This window comes from Poecilia reticulata, linkage group LG17 (genome assembly GCF_000633615.1).
Source record: "Poecilia reticulata strain Guanapo linkage group LG17, Guppy_female_1.0+MT, whole genome shotgun sequence".
In the NCBI taxonomy this organism is placed as follows: Eukaryota; Metazoa; Chordata; class Actinopteri; order Cyprinodontiformes; family Poeciliidae; genus Poecilia; species Poecilia reticulata.
In genome coordinates, this window is record NC_024347.1 from 4,074,748 (window position 1) to 4,094,883 (window position 20,136).

At 41.2% G+C, this 20,136-nt stretch overlaps 1 protein-coding gene across 3 annotated transcripts in view; it reads right to left on the bottom strand.

Annotated features, from left to right (window-relative positions):
* Positions 1 to 724: 724 nt before the first annotated feature.
* Positions 725 to 20,136, bottom strand: part of dab1b (DAB adaptor protein 1b) — a 64,671-nt gene continuing 45,259 nt past the window's right edge. For 2 of the 3 annotated variants that reach the window (XM_008433161.2, XM_008433158.2), the window contains exons 5-15: positions 17,293 to 17,424; positions 16,726 to 16,845; positions 16,386 to 16,424; positions 14,223 to 14,288; positions 11,767 to 11,826; positions 7,843 to 7,890; positions 7,529 to 7,637; positions 5,781 to 6,407; positions 4,192 to 4,319; positions 3,791 to 3,895; positions 725 to 3,437 (exon numbers count right to left, since the gene is read on the bottom strand). In XM_008433161.2, the coding sequence (XP_008431383.1) occupies positions 3,815 to 3,895; positions 4,192 to 4,319; positions 5,781 to 6,407; positions 7,529 to 7,637; positions 7,843 to 7,890; positions 11,767 to 11,826; positions 14,223 to 14,288; positions 16,386 to 16,424; positions 16,726 to 16,845; positions 17,293 to 17,424 (1,410 nt within the window). In that variant the 3' untranslated portion in view covers positions 725 to 3,437; positions 3,791 to 3,814. The remainder of the gene's footprint in view (positions 3,438 to 3,790; positions 3,896 to 4,191; positions 4,320 to 5,780; positions 6,408 to 7,528; positions 7,638 to 7,842; positions 7,891 to 11,766; positions 11,827 to 14,222; positions 14,289 to 16,385; positions 16,425 to 16,725; positions 16,846 to 17,292; positions 17,425 to 20,136) is intronic. The other variant, XM_017310093.1, reaches the window with a different exon arrangement.

A 20,136-nucleotide genomic window follows, 5' to 3' on the forward strand; every position in this document is an offset into this window, starting at 1 on the left:
AACTTCACAGAATCCAAYGTGAGATGGAGAGCCGAACGTTCCCAACTTTCCCTTCCAGTTTAAAGTCAAAATGATAAAATATTTCCTTTGGGATTCTAAGAAGCCTGAGTGATTTATTAAAAACTTCCCCTCTATCAGTAATCAGAGATTAAGTTTAGTGTCGTTATTTAGTTTTTTCGGTTTCATTTCTTAAGTGGGTCATTGGCAAATGCATTAGTTCTGATCCAAAAGAAAAATTTGGATGTTTGTTTTAGTAAGGAGCTATCAATAATCCTTTATTTTTTTAATGAAAATATTAATCAGCCTAACCTAAAGACTTAACTCCAAAGAAAACAGCAGAATTTCACTGGAGCACTTAAGCAAAAATAAAAACATCCTTTAGTGAAAAGAAAACCAAATAAACCATAAATCCTGAGAAACRTATAGAAATGTTCCTCCACTCATCTTCCATTATGTAGCATAGAGCGCCCCCTGGAAAGGAACTGATCATTTTCTTCATCCATCCAGATTTTTCTTTATCTAACTCATTGGAAAATCGTCATTAATAAAACTTAAAAGCAAATATTCATTAGAAAAAAAAAAAAAGAAAAAAAAAGAGCTAACATTTTCCCCAAAACTAAGATCTATACAAGAAGCCACATTAAGATCATTTGTTGACGCATTGCAGCCCCTGTTGGCTGTTCCCATCACTGTCACCTACCGCAGTAAGACAGAGGAGCAGCAGTAACCTTGGGAATCACGTGGTCATTTATTTGTGACAGAACAGTGTCATGGATACAGCATATGGAGGGGGCAGGGGGGGAGTCATAGACGTACAAAAATCCCTTTTTGTGTTTTCAGCACAGTTCTTAATTCCATAAATAAACTTTACAAAATATTCTGGGACACTTTTTTGTCTTGTTTGTCGGTTAACCGTTCGTGACCGGTATCGTCTAGCAGGAAGTGTTTGGACTGGTCAGGTGGAGACGACGTACGCTAAGTGCTTCGTTACAACAACGCGATGGACTGACGGGAGCAGCGACTGGACAACGGAAACCAAACCCAGAGGAGACGCGATGTCCTGTCGCCGTTGAGCTTTCTGTTACTAAACCATCCACAGTGTATTGAGTGTTTGCCGTTTTGCCACATTTCAACCACAAACTAGGATTTATTTTATAGTGATTATATCTGATAGACCAACACAAGGTAGTTCACCATTGTAATGCAAATGTTTGTTTTTTAATCACAGAAGTATTTGATGTGAACTTTACACATCTGAAGTTTGAGTAAAAAATGCTAAATCTTACCAAGAGTTTTTTTTTGTCTAATTTCTAGTGCAAATATCTTAAAATGAGACAAAACTAACTCAAAAGTAACTCTTCATCAAGATGTAAGAGCTTATTTTAGGTCAATAATTCTTGAATATTTATCAAAAAAAAGAAGTACTAGTTCCACTGGCTGATTTTCTTCACTTATGGGAAAAATGACTTGTAATAARWGGAAAAACATCCGCCAATGGAAGTAGTACGTTTTGATCAATATTAAAGAATTACTGATTTAAGAGGAGCTCAGAAAAGTTACTTGTCTTATTTCAAGTGTTAAAAATCAGGGCTTCTGCTGGTTTTACCAACTCAAATTTAACACTTTTTAAAACCTTTTTTAAAGACCATAAAAAACAAGATTTAGGACCTGGAACATGAGTTGGTACTTCTTGTGAGATCTTGTCACATTCTTACATTAGTTGAAGACATGAAATACTGTTTGTTTTACTCTCTTTCCTATTTGTCAGCAGAGCTGCGTCTGTGACTCTATTCTCGTCTGGTTCCATGCTCGACTTATTTTCCCTCCATAGCAACAACTTTGTTGAAGTAAAATACTTCATTAGGTCAGACTAGTGCTTGTCCGTCACYAATCTTCAGACTTTAGAGATTGCTGCTCTTAGATCAGTGCTAGTAGCAGCAGCAGCAAACATTACCAGGCAAAGCTTTAGCTATCCTAGCTAGCAAGGATGTTTTATTAGCTTGTTAGCGGTAGCCTCAACCTCCYTGAGTAACAGAACTTTGAGACTTTCAATCGCCATTCAATCAGATTGAATCTATGGTATTTTGCAGAGAAGAACAGCTAAACTAAATCAGAGCAAAGCTGGTAAATACACCCCGAAAGACCTGATTTTKATATTTTTTGCTGAAAAAAAGTGCAACAATTAAGCTCTACTTTGTGTTGGTCTACCTAAAAAAAGAAAAAAAAAAAGAAAACAGAAAGTCTAAAAATGCACATAAGTTTGTGGTTCTAATGTGACTTAAAGGTAAAAAATTTGCCAGTAATAGGAAAACGTCTTTCATCCCAATGTATTACTAAGTTTTTTCCCCCCTATTGTTTCTTCAAGAAACCAGACAGACAGAGGCAAATTGTAAACAACGTGACCTTGGTTGAAAATGACGTGTATCTAAAAAGCTAAGAAAATCTGCCACTAGACGTCGGTAAAAAGGTAACACCTCTAGCTCCGCCCACTTCGCTCTTTTTGTCGAGTTTGTAATCAGAGAATCATCAGACTTTATTCTGCCTGAACAGGCAACACATATTCACAGTTCATTCCCTCCCCGAAACCTTAAAAATAAAAAAGACAATACATCTTTAGAAATTAGAAGTAAAAAAAAAAAAAAAAACATGGCTCCAAGAAAGAAACAAAAAAATTAAATTAATTTCCAGATGGTTAGACTGGAGATGCTGGTGGAGCGTTGCTTCAGACAAACACACGTAGTTGGCATCCGAGAGGCAGAGTGCTATCTTATGGCACGGAGGCTCGGGGTTTTAGGAGGGCATGGGGGAAAGATTCTTATTTACAAAATAGACGTTTGGCAATTTTTCATTTCTACACCGTCACGTAGACGTCTGCATTGACWCCGGCGTCAGCGGCTGGGAATTCACAGCTTATAAAAGATGAAGAATCAGAGTTKTTGACTTCATTTCTCAGGCCCTCGGCCAAGTTCGTCCAACTCTCACCAGCCGTGTCTGTTCATGCAAACCGGTGAAACGGTGGAGTGAGATGACGGGAAACTTGCTGCATACTGCGGCCAACGCACGGAGGGATGCTGCTCCTCTTTGACGTTTGTCAAGAAAAAAAAAAGTAGTTTGCATCATCAACGTYGTTTTTTTTTTWAAAACTCTTTCAGTTCGAAACGGAAGGATGCGCGCACCTCCCGCTCAAGGAGTCCGATATCAAAGGTCACTTCCTGGTTGAAGAGTTATTTGATTGGACATGCTGAGGAAAGCAATACAGTGTGTGGCCTCTCGAGAAAAAATAAAGCAGTTCCTCTGATAGCCAGAAATATCCTTTAAATGTTATTTAAAAAACAACAACAAAAAAACCCAAAACAGCTAGCCTGTGTAATCACAGTCACTTGTATGTCTTGTTTTTCCCAGAAGCTCCAGTTTCAGGATGGAAAGCTTCCATATCCCTAAAGGGAAGACGAAGAAAAAAAAAACAAAAAAAACTTTTAGTGTAGTTATAAATCTCACCACCAGATGTCACTGTGGTGCCTTCCCAGCTTCAGACTGATTTACATGAAGGCTGCGGTTGGCAGCAAAGCTTCCATTCACAGTAAAAACTGGGAGGCAAGCTGACAGATGGAAATATGAAGCCAATAAAGGACAGAAAGATGGGTTTATGGGGGGAAAGGATGAGACGAGAGAAATCGCTTGGCATTGAGAAGAAAAAGAGATGGGGAGTGGAGACACAAATGTCACGCGGTGAAGAGGGCTGATTAATAACTGTGGGAAATGAGGGAGAACAGGCTGATGAAACGCTTACCGCCTTCCCACCGCCTGCGTCCCTCTAGCTGTCTTTCTGCGGACCCGTCTGATCCGTCGGCTCGGCAGCTTCGCTTGGCACCGGAGAGTCCGACCTCGCCGAACCCTGGGTCGGAGAGATATCAGTTCTTCTTCACTCTGATTTCCCACCAAAATTGGGAAGTGCAATCATTCTAAAAGATTTCACCTCATTGCGCCATTTAATCAACGCACTTAATTGATGTTCGACCTTTCATGTGTAATTGATGACTTTTTTTTTTCTTTTTTTTGCTAGACGTAAATAACTTCAGTCCGGTGATAATCACACGAGACATTATATATCATYCCCGCTGCAATAAGAGTCTGTTGGTAAGTGGCATCCATGAATGCCACTTACCATGCTGTGGAGAGACAAGCACTTACTGATTGATCCTCCCTGGCGTTGCTGGGGGGTCCCTCCGGGTCAACTGGGGAGTGATCCGTCAGAGGGTCACTGCCCTGGGAGGGGGGGCAGTCTGAAGACGAGCTCTGCTGAGGGGCGGGTGTGGATGCTGCCAACAGAAAGTTGAGGGGAATGCGATGAGATGAAAGATGGGAATCTAGATCATGACCTTTAAGCACGTCTGCCTTCGACGACGTTAGCTTTCAGATGAGGCTCGTTCTGACAGGCGGTTTAGCCGCCTCCCTTCTTTTCAAGAGGGACAAAACAAGACCAAGAAGGTGTGAGAGAAGGCAGACGGGCTAATTGTTTTGCAAGAAAGCCGACGCAAACACAAATGTCTAACAATTAGCGGTAAGTGAAAGGCAAAGGCTGTAACGTCAGTTTCCCCGCAAAACTGGAGACAGCGGAAAAGTAAAGATGACAGTTCAAAGCGGCTAGCAAGACATTTGTAAAGGCAGTAATGAATGTGAGAAGAGAAGCACCGTTATGCAGAGGGTGTTTGGGTATTTCCTTTGAGTGAAGGTTACCAGGGAAACAAAGATCACTATCTCAAAAGTCCTTCCAGTCAATGGTTTCTAGAGATTGATTGAAATCAGATTGTTTTCAGCTCACTTCGCCCAAACGATGACCAATCGGCTGGATCGACTTGACCGTTTTCCAATCAGTGAACACATCGTAGCTCGGTCATGGTGATGAAACCCTCTGGAGGAAGCCGTTTTACAATGTTTTCACACCTGATAGACTCAATTTGACTTGGCACTAAAATTGCAACATTTGTTACATTTTCAGCTGCTGCAGTTCACTTTCACCTTGCACTGTCAAATGATCCAAAACCTGTTCCCCCTCCTCGCCTGTGGTAGTACTGCACCAAGAACCACTGAAGGAAACGGCACAAAAATCTTAGAAGACGCTGAACAAAACATCCTTCTTCACAAAACGTATACAAAATGGAGTCATATTTTAGCAGTTGTAGGATTTCTCTTTCGTCTCTGGTAAAAGAGCACAAGCCATTTCTCCCACTACTATTTGACTTGTGTGTTTGTTTTGGTTATATTTACCCAGAATGCCCTGCACTGTAGTTTGCTTAATGCTTTACTGAYGGAAGCAAATCAAGCCGAGCCTACCGGACTATCAGGTTTGAAAACACCCCATCCTRTTTACCAAAGTGCCAGTGAACATGGCGGCTCAGTCTATGTTAAATACAGATATCTTGAGGTACCTTAAGATATTCAAACATGTACAAAAATCAAGCTATTCAGATAAACTGTACCAGAACCAAACAGCATTCAGTTTCTATGCAAACTTCCAGAAAAGTACAAAGCAGCTGAAACAATCAATTCCTTTAAAACAAGGTTGAAGATYAACTTGTTTAGAGCTTCATGACGTGCATTGATAAAAAGTAGTGTATGTCACTGGTTTCTCAATTGGTGATTTTATGCCGSTTTATTTTTTATGTTTTTATGATGCAAAGCACTCTGAACTGCCTTGTTGCTGAAATATKCTGTACAAATAAACATGTTTGATTGATTGATAGAAATTGCTTGAATAAAGTGCACTCAAACACACTTACGTGATTCRGTTGAAGGCGAGGTGGATGTTCCTGGGCTCAAAGTCATCCTGGACAGATCAAGGTCGCTACAGCTACCTTCTTCCTCCTGATTGGCTGCTGCCTGTGGAGGCAGCAGCTGACTGCAGACCAGCGTGTCAGGCACACTCATGAGGCCAGGGGTTCCGCACCTGCTTGCCCCTCCGGACACCACGCCGGGTCCCGCTGTGGACGGGCCCTCTCCCGCGTCCAAGTCCACRCCCAGTCCTTCCTTCCCCAGGCTGAGCTGCCTCTGGAGCAGGGCGGGGTCGGCCATGTGCTGGGGGCTGGTGATGGCCGAGGAGGGCGCCGACAGGTCGCACGCTTGGGGGCACATGGTGGTAATGGGGACCAGGCCTTGGAGCATGGCAGCTGGTATGGCGTGGCCCCCAACTCCCACCGTCTGGGCCGGCATATACGCTGCCATGGCCGCCCACTGCTGCTGGGTGGTGGGGAAAATGTTGGCCTGGCTCAGGATGATGGGCTGACCGCCGGGGAGGACCTGAGCCACCTGGAGGGGTCCCTGAACGGGGAAGGCCAAAGTCTGAGCCTGGCCGGGAAACGGCTGCTGGGCCCACTGAGCCGCTTGGACCGGCCCCATGGTCATATAACCTGGAGGAGGCAAACGTCGTCGAGCTTTTAGCATCTGAAGGAGGAGTTCAACCAATCAACAGCTCAATGGCGAGAGAAGGACACTGAGAAACAGTCAAGAGGACCAGCCTAAGACTAGAGGAGCTGAGAGAATCTCATCATGGAACAACTATTAGTCAAGGATTCTAAAATTCTAAAATAGACATTTTGAAAAGCTGTAAGAAGTCAAGCAGAGGAAACRGCAAACATGGAAGTAAACCAAAAGGTAAATTTTAAAGCAGTGGACAGTATTTACAAGGAGCTTGTGCTCAACAAGGAAAACAAAATTATGACTGAATTTCACCTGGAYGACTGTCTGCCTCTTACTAAAAACAGATAAAAGTTCCTATTGGTTTCACAAGTTTTTAAGCTACTACAGATACACTTCATATATATCTGATATGTATCTGAAGGAATGCCTAGTTGGCCTGTATGTTATTTTGTGTCTGAGATACGCCTGTATTGATTTGTCTACCACAAATCAATTTTGAAATAAGGACAAGTTATCTATCCAACCAACTATCTATACATAAAATGGGCCACACAATCCTCACTCTGGTGYCAGCATCATGGTGGTTACACAAACACCAAGAAGCGAAACAAAATTGCAAAACTGTACAGAAAATACAGAATTTGCATTTAAGATGCCCTGTAAGTATGTTCAGACTCCTCAAAAGGCAAAGCTTCAGCTTCACTCGGTTCAAACTATACAACACAAAATCTCTTATTAAACACCTTTTGCTGTCTAGTTATTAATCAGTGCATAATTGTTAGAATTAATCAGCGAATCTATAAATTATCAAGCATGCACCAGAGGAATGCTCTGTTGTTTCATTTTAGTCAATAACATATTTATTTTCCCTACCTAGTTCATAAAAACTCAATAAAACACATTTGTGGTTTAGCCATTTCAAAGTGATGTGGAAGAGTTGAATATCATGCATGCTTTTGTTAATATCAAATGTGCCTACAGGTAATTTTCTTTGACTTTTTGATTAAATTTGTCAAATGCTCCTTCCACTCAAAGGAGAGTGATAGAAATGATAGAGCTCATCGTGTTCCCAACTTGAATCGGAAGTGAGACAGGAAGCGTGGTCGTCTACCTGACGGCACGGAGGTCGGGCTGAAGGGGGCGTACAGCTCGGCGGGGGTGTGCTGCTGCTGGCGGCTGCTCCGGTTCGGGTCCAGCGTGTTGGCAGGTGACGGGGGCATCTGGAAGGACACGCATGTCACCTCTATCAAAGTCACCTAAAAGTCACACCGAGCTCCATCTGTGAGCGTTTCTGCCGTCAGATCAGAGCGATTCCGATCGCCACCAGCGCCCTGACAGAACTCGTATCGGCTCCACTGACATGAAAGCGTGATTTTTTTAACCTTTTTTTTAACTTTTTTTTTTTTTTTTGCTGGAGGTACTCACCGAGGGAGGGGTGGACATGTCGCCGAAAAGATCAAAGTGGTTGATGTTCTACGAGTCGGGCCGTACGACGAGGCAGGGAGGGGGGAGGAAAAAAGAAAAAAGAGGGAAAAGTCTGGTGATACATCAGCACCTGAAAAACTCCAGAGTCATGACCGTTTTATTTCTCACATGGGCCGCCGGTGGTTGCATGGTTGGGTAGGWGTGGGCAGTAAAAATCTATTCATAAAGRCGCTTTGTGCTGCGGATGGCAAGAAACAACTATCCCCCTCATTTCATTATCAGTTAATGGATCTAAAATGAATCTTTCATGCTTCGCTATAATTGAGTTGATAAAAGGCTATTGGGTTCCATAAAACAGACTCTGATTAGATATTCTTATGTCTGCCAATCATGAGAGGCCCCGGTGAGAGCCCGGGCTGCTTTATCATGCTGATTTTTGCTCCAGGAGGAGATACACACACACACACACACACACACACACGAGAGGGGGCGGGTTTTAATTCAACCAATAATGGGAGACGCTCCTGAAACCACCAGACCGAGACCATGGGACCACCTTGCCCTGTACGCAGACTGAAGCCCCCTGCTCTACTCCCCCTCTGAGGTCTACTCACACTACTGCCAGCGCTGTGGAAAAGTCTTCACCCCCTGCACAGATTTCTTCCGTTTTGTCTTTTTGTCACACTTAAAAAGTTTTTTTTATCTCATCAGAGATTACCTGAGTAAACATAAAACAATATTTTCAAATGTTGATATCATTTGTCTTGGAAAAATGCCTCTCCAAACCAGGTCTGAAAACCACCAGATCAATAAATCCCTCCAATAGAATCAATCTGACGACACGAAGGAGGTGAAAAATGTACAGATTTAACAACATGAGAAATAAAACCAGTGCAATCCATCAGTTTAGAAACCATTACAAGAGTTCCCCTCTCCTATTTTCACAAAAAGACCAGTGGTGGTAATGTTTAAGTCTGAGCTGTTTTACCATTTCAGGACTTAATTCATAAAACCACAAACTCTGCTTCACCAGGAAATCTTCAAGGCCCAATTGTCCAGCCAACGTTTAAACTCAAGCAGACTTGGTTTATGTAGCACAACAGCGAGACCATCTCTAAATAACAAAAAAAAAATTAGAGTATAACAAAAGATCAGTCTAGACTTAAATTTGTTCAAGACGCTGTCAGAATCGTCATTTCTTGCAGCGACGTAAAAGCGATGACGATACTTGTCAACGAACCAGGGTTAACAGGTTTGCGTAGCTTTTCCCTTTACTATCAACATTTGACAACTTTGGTATTTACTCAGGTCATCTTTCTTAGATACAGTGAACTCCCGCCTGTTTGTGGTCCAGTGTTCACTCAATTTTTGTTGGTAGAATGCAATCCCAATTCCATAGAGTAAATCTAACAATCGAAAGAAAATGCAGCTTTGGAAGGTACAATACTTGGGTGCAATGGTACTTGCTATGTAATTGGCTAGCATCTGTAAAGCCGCCAACCCAGGAGCACCGTTTATTTTCCTTAGTGCTGATTGGTTGAACTCCCAAGAGCAGAAATATGGAAGACTAGATTAGCTTCTGTGACAATGATTAGGTGGTTTCTACTGTGCATATGAACACATATTAAGTTATATTTGTTTGAACTATTAAATAGTAAGTCATAAGTGTTCTTAAAGGGGGTCAATGGCTGTGGTCCTTAAAATCGAACAAGTCTCGGGCGTCCACCGTCTTACTATTTTACGATCTGAAAGATTTAAATGTGACAAAAGTAAAAACAGAAGAATTCATAGGGGAGCAAAATCATTTTCACAACCCTTTAGGTGAAACATTGTAAACATGGAGTGGAAAAAGTTGCATGGAATGGTTGCAGCCATGCCCAAGCAGACAGTGATTGAAAGCGTGGAAATCCACACAAAACGCACAGACTTGCATGCTGCAGCTAAACTCACAGGGTCAAACCAAAAGGAACGAACAAACGAAAACGGGGGCGGCGGCGGCCGGTGAGMCCGCTGCCAACGTGGCGTTTATGTCCTCCTCCCACAGGCTGCGGACATAAAGGGGTGACAGTTTGCATGGCACGCCGATAACCATCAAGGGGCACAGAATGAGTCAGAATTTGGAAGAGGAAGGAGAAAAAAAAAGAAAAAAGAAAGAAGCAAACATTGTACACAGAGGTCTTTCCCCCCCGAGGGAGCTGACACACATCGGAGGAGCTCGAGGCTCTCAAAAAGCTCCAACTGAATGAACAGACAAGCAGTAACACTTAGAGATATGGAAGCGCTGCTGCCTAAACCGGCATGGGCTGTTTAGGTGAGATAGCAACTGGGCTGAGACAGTTTATCTGTCCGATACGCTGGGCTACAAAACACACAAATGACAGGAGGTTTTTTTTTTTTTGGTGAATGTTGGGTAAAAGTGGGAGTTGAATAAATGTTTCTTTTTAGAGATGAAACAGGATTATCATTGCATGGCAGAGACTTGAGCTGAACCCGGCTTCGGTTTGATTAAAAGCAGGGGGAGAAATCTCAAGTTTTCTATCGTCACACAAATTCTCTGAATAAGGAGCAGTTTTTTTTTTGTTTAGTTTTGTTCTTTACAGGTGCCTTGATTGTAAATGTAAATGTAACAACACAACATGCAACTCAACTCAATACTCCCCCCAACCCCCGCTCTCCACCGCCTACAAACCTCTCATTTCCACCCTCTGAGGAAGACAAACGCAGCCATTCCACGGCGCGGAACCGGCCCGGCGTTCCAGTCCAACGGGACCGGCAAACTGATCTGTTTTTTTTTTTTATATCTCTAGCATCTGGTTATGACACGCATCTAATTCTGCACAAGATTGGATTTTGTACACAAAGCTRGCCGGTCTAATGTTCTGTGTAATTACAGATGACTTCGGTCGACCAATTTGCTGCTTTCGAGTCTTCAAGATTCTGCGGTACCACCAGTCTCATTATCATGACAAAAAGAAAAGAGAACATTGTTTTTCTGTTGTCTTTTTGRGCCAATTCCCTGCTTTACCACACTGCAGCAGTACCACACYCCAAGAACCTTTTCAGGTGTCACATTGCAGACATAAACCTCCCTGTATTTATATGCCTTTTACATGATGGGCCAATAAAAAGTAGTGCCAAATGACAAGTTTGTGTGGCGTTCTACACAGATGACGTCACGATTATTCAAACCGGGTGAAGTCAGTTTTCAAGTCACAGAAGTTTGGACTATGACTAGGACATTAAAACATGTAAATATGGTTTGATCTAAAGCAGAGTTCGGCMACCTTTAAARAACATTTTTGACCAACTTTTACCAATAAAATATAGTTACTATTCAAATAAATGATTACAGCCTATTGAACTTCTGAAACAAAATGGGTTCAAAACAGAAAACTATTAAAACCAGTCATTCTTTTGCATCTATATTTTAAAAACAACTGGTTTCTTCATCGGTTGTGCTAATAGTTTAYAGCCACCACTGTGAAAGGACCYTTGAGCAAGACCACTGCATTGTAACTTTGGCTGGACGTTTAGGGACGATGTTCTGCTAAAAGGAGAAWCTCTCAAGTTTTTAGCAATTTCTAAAAARTTTTCATTCKGSATTGTGTGATGTTTAGCTCCAATTGTCTTCAGCTCTGACCAGCTTCCTGCTACTTTCCCTCCCATTCACCATTATGCACTACTTYATGTCRGCCCAGCGTATTAATTCCCAGTAAAATGCATTGAGGTTTTTAGCCGTTATGTGACAAAATGTGACATAGTTCGAGGGGTGTGAATACTTTTGCAACCTTTGATGAAGYTGAGCAAAATGGGCCAGTTGTGGCTTAAGAAACTCCTTTCGCGGGGTCTTAAAGAGAGGTTTGTAAGCAGTAAAGTAAGAAAAAAAAACCAAAAAAAGTAAATAATAAGAATGAAAACACCTACAGTCATGAAATGGCGTTTGGGAACGTCATAGATCCCTTCCTTCTGCTGACTGGTTGGGACCTGCGTTAGATCGGATGTCGATTGATATGGTTGTCAACAGATCAACAACTTTTACTTTTTCTTCGCTAGCCAAGTATTTCAACACAGGAGTGTGCAAAAAAAAAAAAAAAGAAAAAAGAAAAGAAAAAAAGAAAACATGTCTATTAAAGTAGAAAAAAGTTAACTCAATCAATTTCCATCCAGGTTAATAATTTAGATGCACTTATCTTTTAGCAGCGCAGGATTATGCAAATTGTACAGTTGCGCCGCCGGATCAATTCTGCTTAAATCGATATTGATTGCAAACAAAGCTTGAAGGAGGTTCAGTGTGTATTAAGAAAGCCTATTGTTATTCGACAGCCGTCTGCGCTGTCTCATTTGATGATATGAAAATRCCTTGGCTCTGGCGTTTCTCTTTTTTTTTTTCCTCACAGCTATCCAAGATATCTGCTGGTTCTTAACCCCGCTGCTCGCCTCTTCATCTGCTACCTCAACTGGTTAGCTTTCAGTTATGTTCCCCCGAAGTCTATTGATCTTGTTTCACTCTGAGATCAAATGGCATGGCAAGTGATTAATCTCTCTCTTTCTCCATCTGCAACTTTCATCTTTGGAGAGGCAGAAACAGGAGGAGGAAAATGGAGACCGGGGTACAGGGTGGGTGGAGGCTGGTGTTAAGCCGCTCCACGCGTCCCTGGAGTTCTATCTGGTCCTTCAAGTGGTCCAAAATCAAAAGGTCATGGTGTTGGCTGTTGAAGAAGACCTTGGTGTACGTAGGCAGTGGGTGAATTCAAGTTGAACAGCTCACCTCCACACTTTGTAAACTGCTTTAGGTGCAATTTGGCATTGCCCCAAAGCAAGTTTCTTTCATTTTTGCCTTTTTTTGTTTTTTTRTCACAGTTAAAAATGTTTTGATTAGCACATTTAAGTATCAGACAACRTTAACATAAATACAAAAATGTGGAGTTTTCATTGAATATGGGAAAAAGTTTTCCAAACCAGCATGGCCATTTGGGAAAAGTGTTTGCACCCTTAACGTAATTACTTGACATTTTATTAACCRGGAAGGAGTCTTTAAGGCCACTGTGGAGGAGCTGGACCCACGTATCTTTGGAGATTTTCTTTTAATTCAGCCACATTTGTGGGTTTTTGTACAATGGAGTATTAGGGCTGCATTAATCAAATTACAAGAATTAACTCATATGAGAATAAAGTCATAATATTACGTCTTAATGCTACAAATTTATTCTCGCATTATTTCTACTTTATTTACGCACAGCTTTATTCTCTTGTTATGACTTTATTCTTGTCATTTGTTACTTGTTTTAKTTTTATTTTCTTAGCATGGCCCAAATAGTAACATGTGTTATTTGTGAACCTGAACAGCGTTTTCAAAGTCACGTCAAAACATTTCAATAGAACTCGAATTCAAATTTGACTGGACTTTTTTTTTTGTCATTCAGTAGTGGACTCGGTGGTGTGATGTGGATCACTGTCCTTCTGCAGGAGGTCGTAGTTCAGGTCTTTAACAACCATAATAGCTTCAGACCATCACACTGCCACCAGCTTGTTGATAAGTAAGGTGAGTTTTTTTCTGAAAAGCGTCAGATGTAGCGGAACGGGCATTTTTCAGAAAGTYTTGTTGTTAAGGTAAAAGTCATCTGAGAGCTCAGAGGAAGTTTCTCTACTGCTTCATGTTTTCTCAGCATGTGGTTGTTGGCGCTTTCTRTGATTCAGTGGAGATTCAAAAGCCATACAAATGGCTTTATAAGCCTCTCCAGTMATTTCAATGAAATTTGAAATGACAGATCTCAACAAATTTGCTTCTTATCTCTGTTGCTTTTTGAGGTCTACTCAAACTTCCTACTTCATGTTGTCAACCTGGTTCAATTAAAGTCATTTCTTTATCCTACAGGTCTGGCACTGATGAGTATCCARGGTGGTTTGGATAACGTTTTTCCCCCTTAATAAATTTAATCAGCATTTGAAAACTGCCTTTTGTGTTTAGGTTATCTGTGTCTGATTTACATTTTTTCTGGATGATTTGAAATGACAAAAAAAAAAAGCAAAAACAGACGAGATCTCCAAAGAGGAAGCTGAGCTGCCTTTTTTATGGGACTAAAAGCTTTTAAGTATTTCATCTTACTTAAACTTTCTGTCTTACTCAATCTTGTGAAATCATGAGATCTAAGGGGGTCMCCTTTCTAAGTGTCACTGGAGTCTACTGCTCAATTTTTATCTTTAAAAAAAAAAAAATTCATATAAAACAAAAACAAACCAAAAAAAAAACCTTTCTCCAAAAACAGTCAACACATTGGAGCTTCCTTCAGGTCAGAGCCATACCATAAATACTKCTATCTTTTTATTTATAAGGAATGAAGAAGGAGGAAAAAAAAGTGGGGCAAAACTTGTCTTTGTACCTGATAAACGCTCTCCTCTGACTGGGGGCCACGGAGGGGTTCGTGTCCAGCCTCAAACACTATGTACTACAGAACAGAATCAGTGGGCAAGGCATAGAGATGCAGAAAATAATGAAAGGGAAGGACAGAGACAGAGAGAGAGAGAGAGAGAAAAGGAGGAGAAGATGGCATATAAAACAGAGAGATAGAGGTGTGGAGACATGAGCAGAATAAGTGAAAGCACAAGGGAGCGGGGATGGAGTTGAGTGGAGGAGGGTGGGGGAACGAGATCAGGGGAAGGAAGAGTGTGAAAAATGGGGCATGGGAAAGAAGAAGGGAGAAAAGAAAAGAAAAAAAAGAGTGAGGTGGGAAGAGGAAAGAGCACAAGTATAACAGGTCAGGCAGTAGTTCAAGGCAATGTGGAGGTCTTAGCTGAAGGTTAGCCTTCCACCTCAGCAGTGTCAAACTCCACTTTCAGTGTAGAAATTGCTTCAGATATTTTTGTCTAAAAATATGTCACAGCTGTAAATCCACTGAAATTGATGCAAAAATGAAATGAAAAGAAGAAATTTGTTTGACATTTTGGGAGATATTGGTGACAGATGGATGAAACCACCGTAAGCTATGTGTGTAGAAGCGATTTGGGAAAGATGGGATGAACTACTTTTTTTTCTAATTATTGATTATTTTTTCTTAGAACTACCATCTTAAATTTATTCCTCAAAAAAGAAGAATGTATTCCTTTTCAAATACTGTAGCTGAAACATGTAGGGATAGCTTTACCTCACGAAAGAGCTAGCATCTTTGCACTAAAAGGTTGCTAATCTGTTTGCCTCAGAAGATTGAATTTGGGTAGCGCTTTAGCCAAGATATGAGAAGCCACATTTTTTATAAATATTGATTTTTATGCAATTACTATGTCCAATTTATTTCTCTAAAAAAGTTGAAATTATTTTTTCAAGTACTGTAGATGAAACGAGCTGCAAGGACATGTTTACCTCAAAAAACGAGATAGCATCTTTGSGCTAACATGTGGCTAACCTACTGTAATGTTCTGTTTGTTGGGAATTTCTAATTTTGTTTTTTTAAATGGTCCAACCAAAGACTGGGTTTGCAAATTAGCATGTGGCTAGTAAAAACCTTCGTACAAAACAACGGTTGATAGTTTTTGTCATGTAACATTGTTTACTGTGCTGTCCTTGATTAAATAAACAAAAATGTAATTTAATTAAATGAAGAAAACGTAAAATTGCATTTTTATGATTCAAACATTACAATCGCACATTCAGAAGCTGATGGTGTACAATAATATGTCCTAAAATAATTTACCAAAATGCAAAAATGTAATATTGTCAGTAGTTATTGCTATATTTTACGCACACGGCAGCCATATTTAATTTTGGGATAGCGATTTGGGAGAGGCCATCAAATCTTTCCAAAATACAATCAGAAAATTCCAGCTTCTGAGTAATAATTTAATGCAGCATTCATCCAGCTCSAGATTTCCTACTGGAATGGACTTAATCCACTTAAGAAAATCTTYAACAAAACATATATCCCAAAATGCCAAAGGTTCTGTCCACAGTCAGGCGTTTTGTCAACCAGCATCAACAAAAATCGAAAGCTACAAATGGGAATGACATCATGTAAAAACACACATCAAGAGCAAAGACCAGAGGTGCTCTGGGGGGGAGGTGGGGCGTTTGGACGAACCACTGAACATAGCATTCAGAGTAAGAGTTAGTGTTGTCTGTATTCAGTGTGAGCAAACACAGAGAAAAAAAAATAGAAACAAAAAAAAAGAAAGAAGTTATGTTGAGCCAAATAAATACAGGGCAAAAATAGTGGGGGGCGGGATAACATCCAGTCGGGGGAAGTGAAGAGGGGGCATGTCTTGGAGGAAAATCCGAACACTGACACAGATTCACTCGGAAAATATGGTTGTACAACACTGCACTGGCAAAATGGGAGTTGGATGGTTGAAGATAACTGTTCACTAGGATGGTCTACTGTGTATTACTGAATGGTGCAATATTATGAAATATTAATCCAAGCAGATAAGTGGCTGGAGAAAGAAGCAATATATTAAAGTTTTTTTGTTTTTTTTCCCCCCGTTCAGTGTGTTTTATTCCAGTGAAGCTAGAAAAGCAGTCCAGTGCTCTGGGTCTGCTCCCGCTCACCTACCTGGTACACCGGGTCATCCACTTCGTCCTCGAGGATGGTCTGCAGTTGAGGAAGAGGGCAGATGACACATTTTGTTTTTCAGTTTCATAAAAAAAAAAAATWAAAAAAAAAAGGGCTAAAAAAAAAMCCCAGAAACAATCCAAGTCTATCAGTAAGCAAACATAGTTACACAATGACACAGGGTTGCTGTGATTTACTTAAATCACAGGCATCAACACTCGTATGATTAAAGTGAGAATAAATTTAATCAGTTCAGTTGATTATATGTAGATTTTTTGTGTATTATATGGATAATGCGTAGAAACATGATGTGGAGGAAAAGTGGAAATTGGAGCCTTACCTGGTAGACGGCCTGCTCACAGTGTTTGTCCTTCTGAGCCTTCTTCTCCATCTCCTCCCGCTGTTTGATGTCATAAATAAGCGTGAAGAGGTCGCGCAGGTCAAAAATCAGAGGTTCCGCCTGAAAGCATGGAATTTTTAAGATGGGTTTGTGAAAACATCCTAAAAGCTGAGAAACTCGTCTTGAAAGAATACAGTAAGTAAAACCTAAAACCTAAATAAAATACAAACGTTTCCCTTTTGCCTTGTTAAATGCACCAATGTTACGAATTACTCAAGTTTTCTTGTTTTATTCAGGACCATTCAAAAAGCGTATTTCTACTGATGATCCAATGATCCTCCAACTGAAGGTCTTTATTTGTAAAAAAAAAACAAAACAAAAAAACATTGAAAACCACGTCTTCCTCCGCTTTACAATCACGCACCMCCGTGAGTTGGTTTGCGAGATCCTGATATAACACGTACACGTTTGTGGCGTAATCCGTAAAAAGCKGCATATTTTCACCCACGCTTTATTTTATACAAACTACACAAACTTTCACTTTTCGGTTTTGGCACCAGAACTTACAGACTGCGCCGTCTTGATGGCCACAAACCGGTGGTGGCCCTCCTTCCCGCAGACGTACCCAAAGGCCCGGTGGTCCCTGGTGTCCTTGGCGATGTAGCTGATCTCATGGACTGAGTGGTGATGCAGAAGCACCTGAACGACAGGAAGGCGGGGCGATCAACGCGGGTGACATCTTCTCCTGTTAAGAGGTTTGTATTCTGTCTTTTTAAAGCGTGACACAGAGCTGCGCTCTTTGTTGCCATCCAAAGTAGGTTAGACCCACTTTAAAACGTCTTTGCATGCTGTTGTACAGCCGAACAATTTGGCAGGGAAGAAACTTCCAAGTCTGTACTGCTACGGTGTTTGTGATMTTGTAGCTTCCGCGGCATGGAACAGAGTTGCATAACCTGGTTGCGTAATGTTTGTGCTGCCGTGAAACATCAAATGCAAAATAGGTAAATGAGGGAGCAGAGGATATACTGAAAAGATRAWAAAAGAAAGAGAGAACACCTTCATACACAAAGGATAGTAATTCAGCTGCCACTAAGGCACACCCATCTGCTGCTGCTGCTGTTAGACGGGATGAGCTTAAGCACCGGGAGGAGCTTTCATTTCAACGTTTACCCGGGTTTTTCTTTTTTTGTGGGGGCCTGCTGCCAGTAATGCTCCAGATTAATGTTAAATACAAAACTAATACGACAAGTGCGCTTCCATACGCCACAGAATCATGTCGGCTTTACTGAAAGCATTTCCCTCTAAATGCTCGCTGACTGTACACCGTAGTGATCCCCCTCTCCCCGTTTCCACCTAAATAACCCACAGAGGCGTATTAAGCGCAGGGTTACTTASCGCCRTGTAATCGGTAAATACAACGCGGCGCATTAGGGGGGGCCACGGCTTCTGAAACAACAGATGAGGCTGTCGGAACAGGGTGAGCTCTTGGGTCATGGCGGGAAGCTAAACACTCTTTTTTCATTTCGGGAGAAACAAAAAGTCAGACTGGAAAGAAGGAACAATTCGAGGCGAGGGCTTTTTTTCTTGGGGTGGTCGGGTGGGAGCCGGCAGCCGCAAGACAATCACTGTTGCTCAATTATCATTTTAGCACTAAAGACAGCTGAGGTGGAGCTATGTTGTAATTAGCATTAACAGCAATGATCATTAAGGGGTGGAACTGAGAGCTAATTAGCGGTTAGYGCTGATGAGCCAAGTGGGCCCATCTAGCCGGCACTGCGCCGCGGGACGGAGGGGAAAAACCTGAGTCCCTGGATCATCCTGTAATGAAACGGCGATCCTCCAAATCCACCTGGAGATGAGTGGACGTATTGTGAGGGATCTGCAAGGGGGTCCTGCAGCAGAAGCTAACCACACGAAGATGCAATACGAGGCTTACATGGTCCAAAATTTCATATTATTTTGGCCTTTCGGTGACGTATTTGAACCATGTCTTTTCCAAAGGGCAGTCCATAACACAACATAGCAGTTTAATGGTTTATAAAARCAAAAATAAGGTGCAATAGGTTGAATTTGTTGGGTGGAAATAATGACAGGGTGTCTACCCAACCTTAAAAAGTCTGAAATTCATGTATTTAAAGCAATGTAGTTTCCCTTTGGGATCATAATAGTGTTCATGAATTTTAACTTGAAGGTCTTAAAATGTCTTAAATKAATTTAAATGCATGCAAGTTGGCCTAAAATACATTAATCACAGGTCTTACATCTTGTCATGGCAGAAATATATATATACCCTACTTTAATATTATGTAATATATACTAGTATAATATTTTCTGACAGGCTTAAGTTTGAGTCGCCCCCACATATGTTCTGTGTATTGAGATGAGTGAGGCCATCAGTAAGTAGCTGGTAAGCAAGCTAGCTTTTTAAAGTCCGTCATAGGTGCAAATTTATCGCCAATTTATCGTCTTTTGTACATAAAGGTCTCAAGACTGCTATGTCATCGCGATCTTAAAAAGTCTTAAATTTGAGTTGGTGAAGCCTGCAGAAACCCTGTGTGTTCAAATATACACTCTCACCAATACTAAGATAAATATTTTAGCAGAAATGAAAAACATCCTTGTACAATTATGGCTGAACGACTCCACTTCTGGGCAGGGATAGCAGAGCTCATCTAAATGTGTTGCTTCTGGCATGAACCTGCCTTTTAAACATCTTCAAAAAGGGTTTAAGTCTGGAGAAGGTCAATTAAAGTTTGTCTGGGCCATCCATTCAATAACCAACTTAAATGTGCATTTGGTGTCCAAGTCCTGTGAAAACACCCAACTGCATCAAAGTCTCACCTACGTTGTCAAGCTGAGATGAAAAGAAACTGGTCACCATGTGTAATAAAAACCACTAACAACCAGAACAACCTGTACAATTCCAGTAGTCTGCCATCTACTGGAATACCAATCTAAATATCACATCTACATAGACGAGCCAACTCTCTTACGGAAAAATTTAATGGCTAAGCAAGTGTAACCCAAGTGAAATGTTGAGTTCCATTTTCTGGTTCGCTACTATTGCCCTCCAAAATCTCGCGATAGTTTGATTATATAACTGCAATTCTCGCGAGATTTACTAAGCAGCCAATCATTGCTGAGCGTCTGAGTCACATGTACCACCGTAGCTAATTTGCTGGGTATATTAGCTGGAGTGAAAAGCATGGAGGATTAGAACGGGTTTGGGAGAGCAGAGCTGCAGGTCGGTTGAGTGTAACATTCTGTTTTTGTTTAATCTTGTATGATGCTGATAAAATTGTACCAACTTTAGGAATCTCCGGTTGTGAGCTGAGGGATAAGGGAAACAAAACCGATTGTATGCCTTATGAACTGCGGAATTGGTGAGTCATTTTATGAAGACTTAGCGTT